At 49.2% G+C, this 13494-nt stretch overlaps 1 protein-coding gene across 2 annotated transcripts in view; it reads right to left on the bottom strand.

Moving 5' to 3' along the window:
- Nucleotides 1-382: 382 nt before the first annotated feature.
- Nucleotides 383-13494, bottom strand: part of BCL6 (BCL6 transcription repressor) — a 21673-nt gene continuing 8561 nt past the window's right edge. Inside the window, exons 1-10 of one of the 2 annotated variants that reach the window (XM_036109793.2) lie at nucleotides 13428-13494; nucleotides 12229-12267; nucleotides 11242-11413; nucleotides 9480-9701; nucleotides 6897-7868; nucleotides 6349-6533; nucleotides 4785-4952; nucleotides 3576-3706; nucleotides 3320-3457; nucleotides 383-1593 (exon numbers count right to left, since the gene is read on the bottom strand). In XM_036109793.2, coding sequence (XP_035965686.1) covers nucleotides 1450-1593; nucleotides 3320-3457; nucleotides 3576-3706; nucleotides 4785-4952; nucleotides 6349-6533; nucleotides 6897-7868; nucleotides 9480-9701; nucleotides 11242-11402 — 2121 coding nt within the window. In that variant the 5' untranslated portion in view covers nucleotides 11403-11413; nucleotides 12229-12267; nucleotides 13428-13494 and the 3' untranslated portion in view covers nucleotides 383-1449. The remainder of the gene's footprint in view (nucleotides 1594-3319; nucleotides 3458-3575; nucleotides 3707-4784; nucleotides 4953-6348; nucleotides 6534-6896; nucleotides 7869-9479; nucleotides 9702-11241; nucleotides 11414-12228; nucleotides 12268-13427) is intronic. The other variant, XM_036109792.2, reaches the window with a different exon arrangement.

Here is a 13494-nt window from a genome sequence, read left to right as displayed (position 1 = left end):
CCAAGACACAGAGAAGGAAAGGACGCCTATACCTTCGTGTCAGAAGGGCGAGAAGTGAAATCACGAAAGCTCAGCCTAGAGCTCTGAGTGAAAAACAGACAGAAGCGAGAACCAGCCAGAAAGAGAGGTGAGAGGTGGTCCATCCCACACCCCCCGCCGGAGCTCCTCACGACCAGGGTCTGGAGCCTGCAGCTCGTCCCAGTCTGGGAGTCAACAGTGGGTCCCTGTCCAGTGTCCAGGAGCCAGCCCCAGCCTCAGCCTGCCCGAGACCCCAGCAGCCACTCCTCTCCATGAGCATCTCCCGCGAGATTCAGAGCCGAGGAAACCAGACCCATTCCAGTCCTGATCCCAACACAAGGAAAGACCTCCGGAAAGAGCCCACTTGACTTTTCTACATTTTATTCTTGTATTTGTACAGCTATATTTTACAACGCGGTAATGCAGTTTAGACACAGCCAAACCCTGTCTCCGGAGTAGTTCTAACACAAGCATGACGCAGAATGTGATGAGACAAACATTCCCAAAGAGAGCTTAGTGAGCGACAACTTCAAGTCCCTGTGTCTGCCTACACTTCAGAAGGGATGGCGCGCTCGTCCATCACTGAAAACTTCCATGAAAAAAGGCACCGTAGGACACGTTGTACAGGTATATACAAACTGAAAACTAGAACAAAACTACACATTTTTCCTTCGGTAGCTTTTTTTTGTTCTTTTTGTGTTTTTTTTTTTAATACACACTTTGTAAATTGTAAACCTTCACTTGCAAAAAAATACAAATACACTGAGGCATTTTAGACAAAATATTTTCTTACTTATACAGATGCAATACTTAAAATATTCTCTTAAGTGCTCTTTCTCAATAAAGATTCTCAGATCCGTGTCTGCCTGCAGATACAAAATCGAGCCTTTAACGCAGTTTTATATTTTTAATATATCTTTTTTAGGTTTATATATATTTATTTTATATATATATATATTTATATATTTACAACTCTGCCATATATTCCTTCACCTTTGGTTAAAAAAATTAAAGCCCTCTCTTTGATAACATACTGAAGTCTCTTCTTTTAAAAGAATGCACATTTACATACAAAAGAAACATCTGTCCCCACAAAACATATACATTCCTCATTTTGCAGACCAAGTCAAGTCAGAACTTTTGCATACTCCCCCACTTTGATATATAAAATGATTTTGCTTTTTGCTGACATGGTTTGCCTTACACATAGGAGAAGAAGCAATATTATTAATGTTTTACGGCAGTGGGGGAAGGGGAGCTGCCTTGGCCCCCAGTCCCCACGCCCCCTCCCCCCACCCCCACCCCAGCTATGATTTGCACTAGTGGATGAAAGAGGCACTACATCATGGGATGAACATTGTAAAGTGTTACAGTATCCTTTGGGTAGATTCTGAGAAGGGACTCGAATGGAAAGCATCAACACTCCATGCTTCAGCAGGCTTTGGGGAGCTCCGGGGGCAGGTCAGTGGCGGACACGCGGTATTGCACCTTGGTGTTGGTGATGGCGCCGTGCTTTTGGCGCAAGTGAAGACGCAGCTGGCTTTTGTGACGGAAATGCAGGTTGCACTTCTCACACTGAAGGAAAATCAGAGGCAAACTGTTAGCTGTCACCAACCCCAGGAACGTATCATTGCTCGAAGACCCAGAGAGGGAGATTCTCCCTGTGAGGGATCTGGGCAGCTCTTCCCTCTGGAAGGCCAGGTTAAGAATTCAGGCTCCAGCTAAGCGATAAGTAAGCTTTGTGCAAATGTCCCTTCGCTGTTTTCTAAAGCGGTGAAGTGTTGCTCCTGCTCTTCCCCAGCCAAGCACATCATTTCTCTCCATGGGCCTTGGCTTTCCCTTCAGTGAAGGACTGAGTCGACATGCTCTGCAGGTCACTCTTAACTCGACATTGGTGCATCTAAACTTCTAGCAAATATTTATTGTACTCTACCGTGTGCCAAAGACTATCCTGACACTTGAGCGAATTTGTTAACTGAATACAACGACTCCGTGGGATAGGTACTATTATCAGGCTCATTTTACAGATGAGCAAATAAGGGTATCGAGGGGAAAACTAATTTGCCCAAGAACAAAAAGCAAGTGAGAAGATACTCACGCAGGGACTGATAAACAAGTGGATGAAAACACCTACATTTTGCAGGTTCCCATTTGTGATATGGGTTAACCACTCATTGGTTCGTTCTTGTGTCCATCACTATCAACGGTGATACCACAAACCCACCAGGGCAGTGTCATTGAACACAGTGGTTTCCATGCCTATAAACCGTAGGACTCTCTTTTCAAATTCAATAGAAACTCAAAAGGTAAAAGAGGCTGTGGGGTTGACTGAAAGAGCCCAGTCTGAAAACTGCTCACCTACAGCATCCTTATCCTTTTACACAGAAAGAAAATTGTGGTCCCCCGAGAGAGGGTCAGGCTTGCCTATGGCCCTAAAAAGGGTTGGTGTCAGAGTCAGAATAAGAACCAGATATCCCAGCAGCCCGGCCAGTATCTCTCCCCTCTATAGCAGAGATAGAAAACTATTTTTAACCGGGAAAGAGCCGGATAGTGAATATATCACAATGATGACTCTGCCCCTGTGGTAGGAAAGTCCCCATGGATAATATGTAAACAAGTGAACATGGCTGTGTCCCAATAAAACTTTGCTTATGGACATTGAAAATTAAATTTTATGTAATTTGCACATGTCACAAAATATTATTTCTCCATCTTGTAGCCATTTAAAGATATTAAAACCTAGCTCATGAAGTGCTCAAAAATTAGCCCGCAAGCCATGGTTGGCTGAAACCCTCCTCCAGAACACTAGGATTCCAATGGCCCATTCCTGGTACCCTGCTGTGTAGCTGGCCACCTGCTCCTTCTTATAATGGCCTTTTCCCTGCCTTTTTTTTCTTATATCACCACATTTTTCTGATTCTCCTCCCACTCCTATGGCTGCCCCTTCTCAAATACCTTAGGTCCTCTTAAGTAGACATCTAGTCCAGCATAGAGGCGTACTGTAAGAAGCTAATTAGTGTGGAATGAATGAATGATTCCAAAATCAATGTATCTATAGTTTGGAACTCTTTCCTAGGGCCCAGGTCACCTAGCCCAGTATCCCCACTTTACAGATGAGCAAACTGAGACACAGCCAATGTCCAGCAGCGTGTCTGACAACCAGCCCTAAACCAGGTCTCAGGGCCATTAGTTCAGTGGTCATCCCACCGTGTGCTTGAGATTGGAGCAAACAGTTCTGCTGCCTGCCCCTCCCCCCCAAGCCCCTCCCAGGCCAGCAGATGGCCACAAGAGGCTCACATACATGGTAAGGTTTCTCTCCTGTGTGGATTCGCAGGTGGCTCTTCAGGGTCTGAAGGTGCCGGAAACGGGTGCCACAGATTTCACAGGGATAGGGCTTCTCGCCAGTGTGGATGAGCACGTGGGCACGGAGGTGGGCCACCTGAATGGAAGAGCGAAGCATGAGAGGCTCTGTTGGGGTGGGCTGTGACCCCCTCCCCCGGGAGCCCCCTCATCAGCATACAGAGGCTGAGGGATCTTTTCCCCACGGCCCCGCTCACTTGTACAAATCTGGCTCCACAGGTTTCGCATTTGTAGGGCTTCTCTCCAGAGTGAATCCGAGTATGGGTTTTCAGGTTGGCTGGTCGGTTGAACTGGGCTCCACAAATGTTACAACGATAGGGTTTCTCACCTATTCCCGAAAGAAAGGGAACAAAGAAAGCTATATCTGACGGAGGTCTCCACAGTCCCGGGTCCCTGGATCTCAGAGCAAACTGCCCTTCCTGGGCCACCTCAGCTTTCTCTCCTTTGGAAGATGTCTGAGAGAGGATCCAGGGGGCCTACCACTTTCCTGCCCTTGCCAAGCACACACCATACCACCACAGGCTGCAGGCGGCCAGGGTCAAGGAGCAGGCTGGGGCAGAGGGGACACAACACTGGGGGTGGGACAGGGAGTGGGGGGAGGTTCCAAGAGGCCTTTGAAACAGCTATGTCATTAAGATCATCTAACTGCAGACTTGGACAAGTCACTCTCCTTCTCTGGACCTCAGTTTCCCTCTCCGGAACTTGAGGGGTGAATTTAGATGACAGAGTCAGTCTCTTCCAGCTCTTCCCTAGGACTAGACTGATTCAGGAATCAAGCCCTTCACCAGGAAGAGACAATCAGGCTGCTCTAGTTTCTCTTTTAGAAAAAACATGCTTTTCCGCTTGTGGGAACGACAGCTGGATTCCATTTGCAAGAAGCCTGGGGCCTGAGTCAGAGTAGATGCTCAGGCTGGGGAAGCCAATAGAAGGGCTGAGCCTTCCTTCGTGGAAAGTTTCTGGGATAATGGACACCAAGAGAGGGTCAACTGTGGACAACAGTCGGGTTATTAGAAGCTACCTGGTAAAGGAATGTGAGTTGATAAGGAGCAAGCCCTGAGAGGAAATCAAGAGGCTTTTAATTTTTTTTTTCTGGAGTAACAAAAACCCTATCTACTTTGCCTCTCTCAGCCTTGGTTGCTTCGCTTGTGCGTTGGGATTAACAATTCTGCCGCACAACGCTAGAGAAGCAGGACAGAGTGCCTCGGAGAAAAGACAAAGAACACAGGGAGTGGAGGAGTCGCCAGGCAAAGACAAGACAGGGTTAGGCCCACATCCAGATCAGAGCAGGGCCTGCTCCCTGCCCGCCGGGGGAACAAGGCCCCACACTGCTTTCTCTAGGGTCCTCCCCCCATCCCGCTCCCAGGAACCCTGCCGAGCTGTGGCGGGGGGGGGGGGAGGGGGCATACCCGTGTGGACGGTCTTGTGGCTGGCGAGGTTGCCCTTGTAGCGGAAGGAGGCCTGGCAGCGGTCACACTTGTAGGGTTTGTCACTGTGGGTCTGCAGCGTGTGTCTCTTGAGTGAGGCCTCCTCAGAGAAGCGGCAGTCACACTCATTGCAAAAGAAGGCCCCGTTCTCTGTCGGAGGTGGGCGGGGGGACGGGACACCACCGTTAGAAAGGGAAGGGAGGTAGGGCTCTAAGGCCACTCCCCTTTGCAGTTGCCCTCAGGGCCATATGGAACCCCCAAGCTCCAGCCACCCGACATTCCGGGCCTGTGCGAGTTTTATGTTTCTGAGCATTTAGAGTCTCCGTCATGGAGGAGAAAGGGGACAGAGTTGAATACTAAGGTACAGAGGAGAAGCTCAAACCCACAGCTACCCATATGGCCTGGGCCAACTTCAGGAAAGCTCAGCAGGGCTCCTCCTTCTCTAGAGAGCTCTGAGAACTGACTTTTCTTCTCAGTTCATTGTTTTATTTACATCCATACCCAGGAGCCCTCGAGCAAGACCCTTCACCTCTCTGAGCCTATCTGTGTCTCTATCTCCAAAATCAGGATAGTCAAGCCCCAGGCTGCCCACCTCACAGGAGCATACTGTATACCACAAAGTGTTCTAGGCATGTGAGGTATAAAATCCAATGGTACGTGGAGGCCATTGAAGGAGGAAGTAACCGTGAACAGGGTCACCCTGTATCTCTCTGGATTTCATGTCCCCCAAACACTTCTATGATATTGGGAGAGCCAACAAGGATGGAAGTAGAAACGGCAGCCCAGAGAAAAGGGACTGGATGCAGAGAAAAGGCAAATAGCCAGGGGGACAGGCGGGGACAGTCCCTGCTCTCCCAACTACACGTCCACAACCCTGTGCCAAATCTCACGGTGTAAGTAACTGATTTTTCCCTTCTGTTAGAACATTTTGAGAATGACATGTCACGGGGGCTCACCCCCGATTAGGTATGACTGGGCTATCCTACTGCAGCCAGAGCTTGAGGGAAAAGACAGACTTTCTTATCTAATAAAAACTGGGGATGCCAATCACAGAGTGTCCAAAACTTCAGTTTAATAATTCAGCTCAACTAACCTAATTCAGCTAACGTCAGCTGAGCACCTACTCCATGTTAGAAACTCCCTCGGACCTATGGGAGACACAGGCACGAGGAAGGTCAGGGGCTTGTCCTTACAGAACGCATGGCCCAGCAGGGGGGGCCGACCCAGGTCAGTCCTGGCAGTTGGGTCCCGAGGGACTGAGGAAGCTCTGGGAGTTAGAGCCGCTCCCCCAGGCTACCTTGGCTACAGTGCAGGTGAAAAGGGGGTCATTCTCTGTTACCCCAGACTAACTCCAATACCTCATCCCTTGCTCAGATCAGCCTGGTTCAAGAGGTCAAGAGTGGGGGGATGGGCCGGTGATTTTAAGGGCCAGTGACCTTCCAGTCGGGGACTTCTCCCAATCAGTGACAAGAGCATAAGTGAAATGGAAATGCAAACCCCACAGAGCAGAGGCAGGGGCCTTCCTTCTCCCCGGGAAGGGACTCACCACAGCTGGAATCCGAGTACTCAGACTGGGTCTCTCCCATCTCCTCGGGGAATGTGGGGCCAGCAGTGTGGAGGCACATCTCTGCATGCTGCGGGGACTGAGAGCCGCATGACGTGCACTTGGGGGGGTGCAAGTAGAGCGGTGAGTGGCTCTCGCTGTTGCTGCGGGGGGAACCTGTCAGGGACCTGTGGGCAGGAGGAAAGAGAAAGAGAGCCTCAGCAGCTGGAGAGGGTAAAGCACTCCACCTGGCCTGGATGCTGCCCCCTCGTTCCCATGCTCAGGTGAACCCAGAGGCCAGAGCTGGGCCACCTCCCTCTGGATTCGGGGCCACAAAGTTATCCTTGAGCCCACCTCCAAACAGTGTATGCCCTGAGATCACTGATGTTAATATGCTTCCTTACTGAGGCCAATTCAGTCAGTGGACACTTACTCCACACCCATAATATACCCAGTATTCAGGCAAGAAAGGACACAGCCCCCGCGTCCATCGGAAGAAGTGACCCCCGTGGGAAGCCCTGACCCCAGGCCCAGACCCCCTCTGAAAGCACCTGTTGACGATGTTATTGAGCCGGCTGGCCTGTGGGATGGTGGAGTCCTCCCCGCTGACGCTGAGCTTGGTTGGGGACTGGAGGTCAAGGCTCTCGGGCTCCATGGGTGGCTGGCAGGCCGGTGGGGCGGTGTAGGCTCGAGGGGAGAGGCGGCCCAGCTCGGCCTGCTCGGGTCCCTCTGGTTTGGCATTCTGGTTGAGGCTGTTGAGCACAATGAACTTGTATTTCTTCCAGTTGCAGGCTTTGGGGTCGGTGGGGCTCTTGGCTGGAGGTGAACCAGAGGTCTGGAGGATGCAGGCATTCTTGCTACTGCAGGACTCCGTGGGCGAGTTGGGCTGGCAGTCGGACTTCTGGGGGCTCTGGGGGCTGACCAGACCCTTGCGGTTCAGGGGTGCACTGGGGGGCTCGAAATGCAGGGCGATCTCATCCTCTGAGGAGGGCCTCTCTTCCTCCTTGCCAGCCTTGTCACAGGGGAAGTACGGGGCATTCCGGGCCGAGGGGGCGGCAGGCTTGGGGCCCTCGGCCACGCCGTAGTGCATGTCACTGCGCGTCTCCTCTGGGGCTGCCTCCTTGGGTGAGTAGATGCTGCTGTGGCATACACTGGGAGTTCTCTCCAGGGCCGGCCGGCTGTAGTCGCCAGGGATGGGCCTGGCACTATCGCAGGGGTGGGCCCGCTCCTTAGGGAAGGGGTTGGCCACAGGCATCCGGGCATCCCGCAGCTCCTCGTCAGAGAAGAGGAAGCTGCTGACAGGTAGGTGACTGTAGACGGGGTAAGAGGCCGGCGGGGTGGACAGGCCGCTGTACAGGCTGGGGGCGAAGGCCCTGCTCTCGCACCCCGGGGCGTTCCTCAGCGGTAGGTTATTCTCCACCACCTCACGACCCCGATAGGCCATGATGTCTTGGGGCATCAGCATCCGGCTATTCAGAAACTCTTCACGGGGAGGCTTGATGGCAGGAACCATCTCTGCTTCACTGCAGGAGAAAACAGAGAGGAGACCCGGGCCTCCAAATGAGAACTGTTGAACAGAGGACTTTCTGAGCGACACTGGTGTTATGTAGCCACATTTGTGCTTGGTCAGCTAGACATGAGGGATGTGGCTCTGGAATAGGGAAATCCTTGCAGTCACAAGGCTTTTATGCTAGAAATCTAGCAAGCTAGCCCGCAGTGCGGGAGACTGGACCCAGACAAGGGCAGCGAGTCAGCCCCACAAGCTGTGCCCGCTTAGACATGCGATCACATGTTTAAGCCACATTCTGTGTATATGTGCGTGAATCTGTAATTCTTCAGATATTACAGAATGTAAAGCTTTCAGAGCCCTTAGTTCATCCATGCAAAATCCTGCAAAGGAAGAAAGGCATTACTGTCTCCATTTTACACACATGGAAATGGAAGCTCAGGGAAAGAAGAAGTTACACAATGCATGTTCAGAGAGTCACAGACAAACTGGTGGCCCATGGGAGAAGGGACTCAGCCTGTAAGCTGCCTAGAGTCTTGGGAGGAGTTTTCTTTGGAGCACCGGCAGCAGCCAGACCTGCTTTCCAATCCCAGTTGGGCCACTTAGCAGCAATGGGCCCTGGAGCAAGTTGCTTCACCCCTCCAAGCACAAGGCCTGACCCAGAGAAAGTAGTCGAAAATGACCGCGATGATGACCTCGCTACCATTATCACCCACAGGAGACAACAAGCTCTCGCTGCACATACTTGAAGGGACGTTATGTGGGGGAAAAATAGGCCAGCTCACCATGATCACAGTTAACAGAGCTGGAACCAATGAGTGAAGGTTAAGAGGGCCAGATTTCAACTCGCCATCAAGAGGAGCTTTCTAACGGTCCGAGGTAGTCAGTGCGGCTCTGGGAACACTGGGTTCCTGGCTCCTGGAGGTGATCAAACAGAGGCTGGAAACCCTCCTGTTTCATAAGGGAGGCAATCACCCTAGAACAGCCAAATCAAATGGTGCTAAAAAAGTAAAGCCCCGAGTTTCTGTTCCACTTAGCAAAGCCCTTCACTTTGTGGGCCCTCAGGTTCCCCCCCTTTAAATGATGGTCATGTCCGACCAGCCTTCAAGGACGGGATTAGACCCAGTGAACTCAATTTAATTCAATAAATGTCCTCTCTTGTAGGAGCGGGGCAACATAAAAGATGAGAAAAGCAGCCCACAGTCTGGTGGGGGAACTAAGGCACATATGCAAATCATTATAATAGAAGTCTAAAGGAGAACTAAAACACATATGCAAATAGTGAAAATAGAAGGAAGGTCTGAAGGACAGGCAGATGGCTTAGGGATACAGAGGGAGAGCTGAGGGAGGAAGAGTGGCAATTGGAAAACGTCCACAGAGGAGCCCGCTTCCAAGCTTGGCCTGGCGGGATGGGTGGGAGGAAAGGGCCCATCCAACGAATGAAGAAAGCAAGAGGGGAATGAATGCACAGGGCATATCTGGATAGCAGAGCAAGAATTAAGAAGGCAGAAGTGTGCAAAAGCTAGCGGAAACGTAGGCTGTGGCATATTGTAGAGGATATGCATGCATTATCAAGGATTTCAGATGTCTTCCACTCCCAAGGGCTTCTCCCTCCATGGCAGCTCACCTGGCCTTGATAAACTTCCGGCAAGTGTCCACAACGTGCTCCATCTGCAGGTACATTGCCGTGGCCATCACGGCCATGATGTTGCCCTCCCGCAGATTGAGCCGGGACGTGTACATGAAGTCCAGGAGGATGCAGAACCCCTCAGGGTTGATCTCAGGATCCAGGTTGATCACACTCAGGTTACACTTCAGCTGGTCTGTGAAGATGCTATAGAACAGGCCACTATAACAGAAACACACGTGTCACAAGAACGGACAGGACTGGCGATCAATTACAGTTGGTGTCAAGGCTCAGCTCCTCTTCCCTGGGCCTCGCTCCAGAATTTCCACAGCAATTAATAATAACTGCCATTTACGAAGAGCTTACTAAATACCAGAGAGTCATTAAGCACTTTACATACATTATCCTGTGTTCCTCACAACCTTGCAAGGTAGATATTATCACTCTCCCCTCTACAAATGGGGGAACCGAGATCAGAAGGTAAATGATGTTCTCAGAGTCACAGAAGCTATTTTCCTTATCGTCTTAACTGCATGGATTACCAGAGTGAAATTTAGCACTCATTTGCAGTACATTTTTAGTCTATAACTTTGAGATAAGCATTTCTCTTCCTATTCCAACACATGATCCTTATTTTTAAAGTGTCATTGTCTGTTTTTAGAAGCAACTTGGGTATCGACGATAAATAAATAAAATGGTGCCTACATCTACAGTCTACTGATTTTCTAAAAGTCCGCAGACTTCCATAAGGTCAGTATTCCTAGGAGACACAAGTCAAACCTCAAGCTGTGCCTCCAGGGACCATGTTGTCTGGTAGATGAAAGAAGGCTCAATTACAAGTCAGGATTCCGGCTGGCATCTCAATGCTGCTCTTTCTGAATGGGTTGCCAGGAGTGAGCCAGACTTTAACCAGTAAGTAGCTGTGTAACCTTGGGCAAGCTACTTAACTTCTCTGCACCCTAGTTTCCTTCCCTGCAAAGCAGGAACAATAGAGTCTACCTGACAGGGTCGTGCATGCCTGGCACAGAGTAAGCTCTAGGTTAGCATTTTCTGTTACTTTTATATCTCTGTAAACCTCTGTTCTTGTCACTACTAAAACACAGGCGTTTGCTGTAGAGCTTGAGTAAGCTCTCTTCTGGCAGTAGAGACCCCCGACTTTACATCAGCTCACCTATCTGTACCTTCGTTTTATTGTCTATCAAAGGGAAGTAATTATGCCTCCATAACACGGAAGGCCACTGCAGAGATTCAGGGAGATGATGTAATGTGAACTAGCTCCAAAAACTTGAAATACTCAACAAATAGGAAGAATCGACCGGCTCTCTCTCCCTAACTTACACACATAGCCTGAAACACCCATGGAAAGATAGCCACAGGATAAAATACATGCAGTTATAGAGTAAAAGGGCAAAAGACTTCAAATTCACTTGCTTCAAATACCGAAAAACCCCCTTTCACTTCTCCTTTCTTCACTGGTTAACTGAAGCTATTCTCTGTGTTTGTTCCAAGCACATCCTTTCTTGAGACAGTCTACCATTTCTGCTCCCACTCTTCCCACAGAACAGAAACTCTTTCTTCTCCAAACGTGTGTTCATTCATTCATTTCCTGGGAACCTGCTCCACCAGGCCACATGCGCTGGCAGTCTGGAGACAAACGAGACATAATTCTAAACACAGCAAAAGGCCCACTCGATCTGCCTTGCTACCTGCCCACACCATCACGCCCTTCTATACAACTGTCTTTCCCCTCCCGGCCCCTCACCTGCAGGCCATGAGGACTGTCTTATGGGCTCTGAACTGCTCACGGCTCACCACGATGACAACATCAGTCAAGATGTCACGGCTCCGGAGGCGATTAAGGTTGAGAAGAACGTCACTGGCATGGCGGGTGAACTGGATACAGCTGTCAGCCGGGGACGCCATTTTGTCTTCACCTGGAAAGAAAAGGGTCAAAATCTTGTTGAATTCTCCAGAACCTGATTCCTGCTCTACCAGGGCTGTGAAGACAGGTGGCGCAGCATGCTAACACACCAAGGTCCCTTGTGTTGGGTCTTTGACCCATTTGCGGGCCCATCTCTGGGCATTACTGTTCACATCTGTAAGATGGGAAAAAGAATCTTTCTCTAACAAGTTGGAATAGAAAGCCCTTTCGGGGAAAGCGGAAGTGAATGAATATTTGTAGAGTGCTTTTCCCACATACCCAGTACTCCACCAAGTGCGGAGAGGCAGTGAGGGTGAGAAACCACGATTTGAAGGTTAGCACGCCAGCTTTATCTTTTGCTAGCTGTGTGACTTTCTGTGTTTACTGTTCCTGGGCTTTGGTTTCCCAAAATGGGAGGAGTAATACCTATGTGGTTGTAAAATTTAGAGATCTGTGCCTGGTCCATAGCAGGTTCTCAAAAATCGCAGCTATTCTCGTCAGGATCTCATTTCATTATCCCAGCCACCATCTGTTTCTTCCTCTTTTAGGCTTTACAATTGTCTGAATGTACTTCGAGCTCCTGGCACATTGCTGGTGCATAGTAGGTGGCTACATTGGCTCGGAACTAAGAAATGAGTGAGGGTATGAATGATCACAGCACAGTTAAGATAGTCTAACACAGGGGTAAATGGGTGAGGGAGAGGGACTCGGCCATCCTTTCTCTCATCTCACGAAAAGTGGCCAAGTTCACAGCAACACATGCATCGGCAAAGTCAAAGGAAACAGTTTGTCCACAAAATTTTAAAGCATATAATTAGATTTACTTACCCAATGCCTTGATTCACAGTCCAAAATTTTGCTTAAAATCTGCAGGGAAGAGAAAAAAGCAAACAGAAATTGATTCCATGAATGTTAGATTGTCCACTATAGTCTTATTTTAGGACACACGTATTTAGTTTTCCTTTGATAGCTGCAGCTTGCCAGCTGGAGCGGTTTTACCACAAGCTAGCAAACATTTTTCCAGCTCTGCTCTTACGGCAACAACAGGCACCCGAAGCTATGCGATAGTCATGTTTTTGCCCTGAGTACTGGGAACACAACTGCATACGTTAATTATATGTACACATACACATGTAGTTCCTTTGTCAAAGTAGAAAATGCATACCATCCAAAGGCCACTTGTGTTCATGGGAAAGAAAAATAGAAGAAAAGTGGTTCTTTCAATATTAATGAGAATGGTCCTTCAGGGGCCTAAGAACTCTGGACAATCTCCAAAACCTGCTAAAATATTATCTTTCGAGTCTTAGAATGATTTCTCAAGGTCTACTATCCCTATTTCACTGGTGACGAAACTGAGGCTCAGGGGTTCAAGTGGCTTGGGTAGGACAAAAAGCCAGGCAGTAATTCCTGATTGTCTGAACATTTAAGACTAAATACAGGATCTGCAGAATACACCCAGAGATGGCGTGTCTATGCTTTCCTTGAGTATCTTTGCCTTTTTCAAAGTTTCCTCTTCTTTCCCTCCTGGGTCTAAGACTAGATAGAAGGTTACAAACTTCCAAGTTTGTGCTCCCCCTGCTGGTCAAAGATTTAACTGCGTGCTTTAGCTAAGAACTGGCCAGGGAGCACTCAGGAAGTATGTACCCGCTCCAAATTTTTGTTTCTCTAAAACAAAATAATTTCAAAGCACAGGTGGAAGACTCTCATTTATGATCACATGTAGGCTGCAAAACAAAACAATATCTGAATCCTCTTCCACTCCCCCCCACCTTTTTTTTTTTTTAAAGCATAGCTCTTTAGAGCTATTTTCCGGGTAAAGGGGCCTGAGGCCAGGGAGGTCATGTTGGGCCACGTAGATGGTTAGTGGCCCAGCCCTCGGTCTTCTGGCTCAAATTCCTGTCCCTTTTCCAAATCAGCCTACGTGCTGTAGAACATGCAAGACAGCACCCTAATGTGGGTGAATCTCATTTTTAAGTTCTTTCCCCCACACAAACACTTTGCCCCCATTCCAGTCTGCTGAATCTTACCAAATGAGCACTCTAAAATGAGAGGTTTCCTTGAGTCTGTAACCAAACACTCTGACATTTCTCTGTG

The sequence above is a fragment of the Halichoerus grypus genome, chromosome 1, assembly GCF_964656455.1.
Source record: "Halichoerus grypus chromosome 1, mHalGry1.hap1.1, whole genome shotgun sequence".
NCBI lineage: Eukaryota > Metazoa > Chordata > Mammalia > Carnivora > Phocidae > Halichoerus > Halichoerus grypus.
Note: the sequence above shows the minus strand (reverse complement) of the source record. Positions and strands in the feature narration are given on the sequence as shown.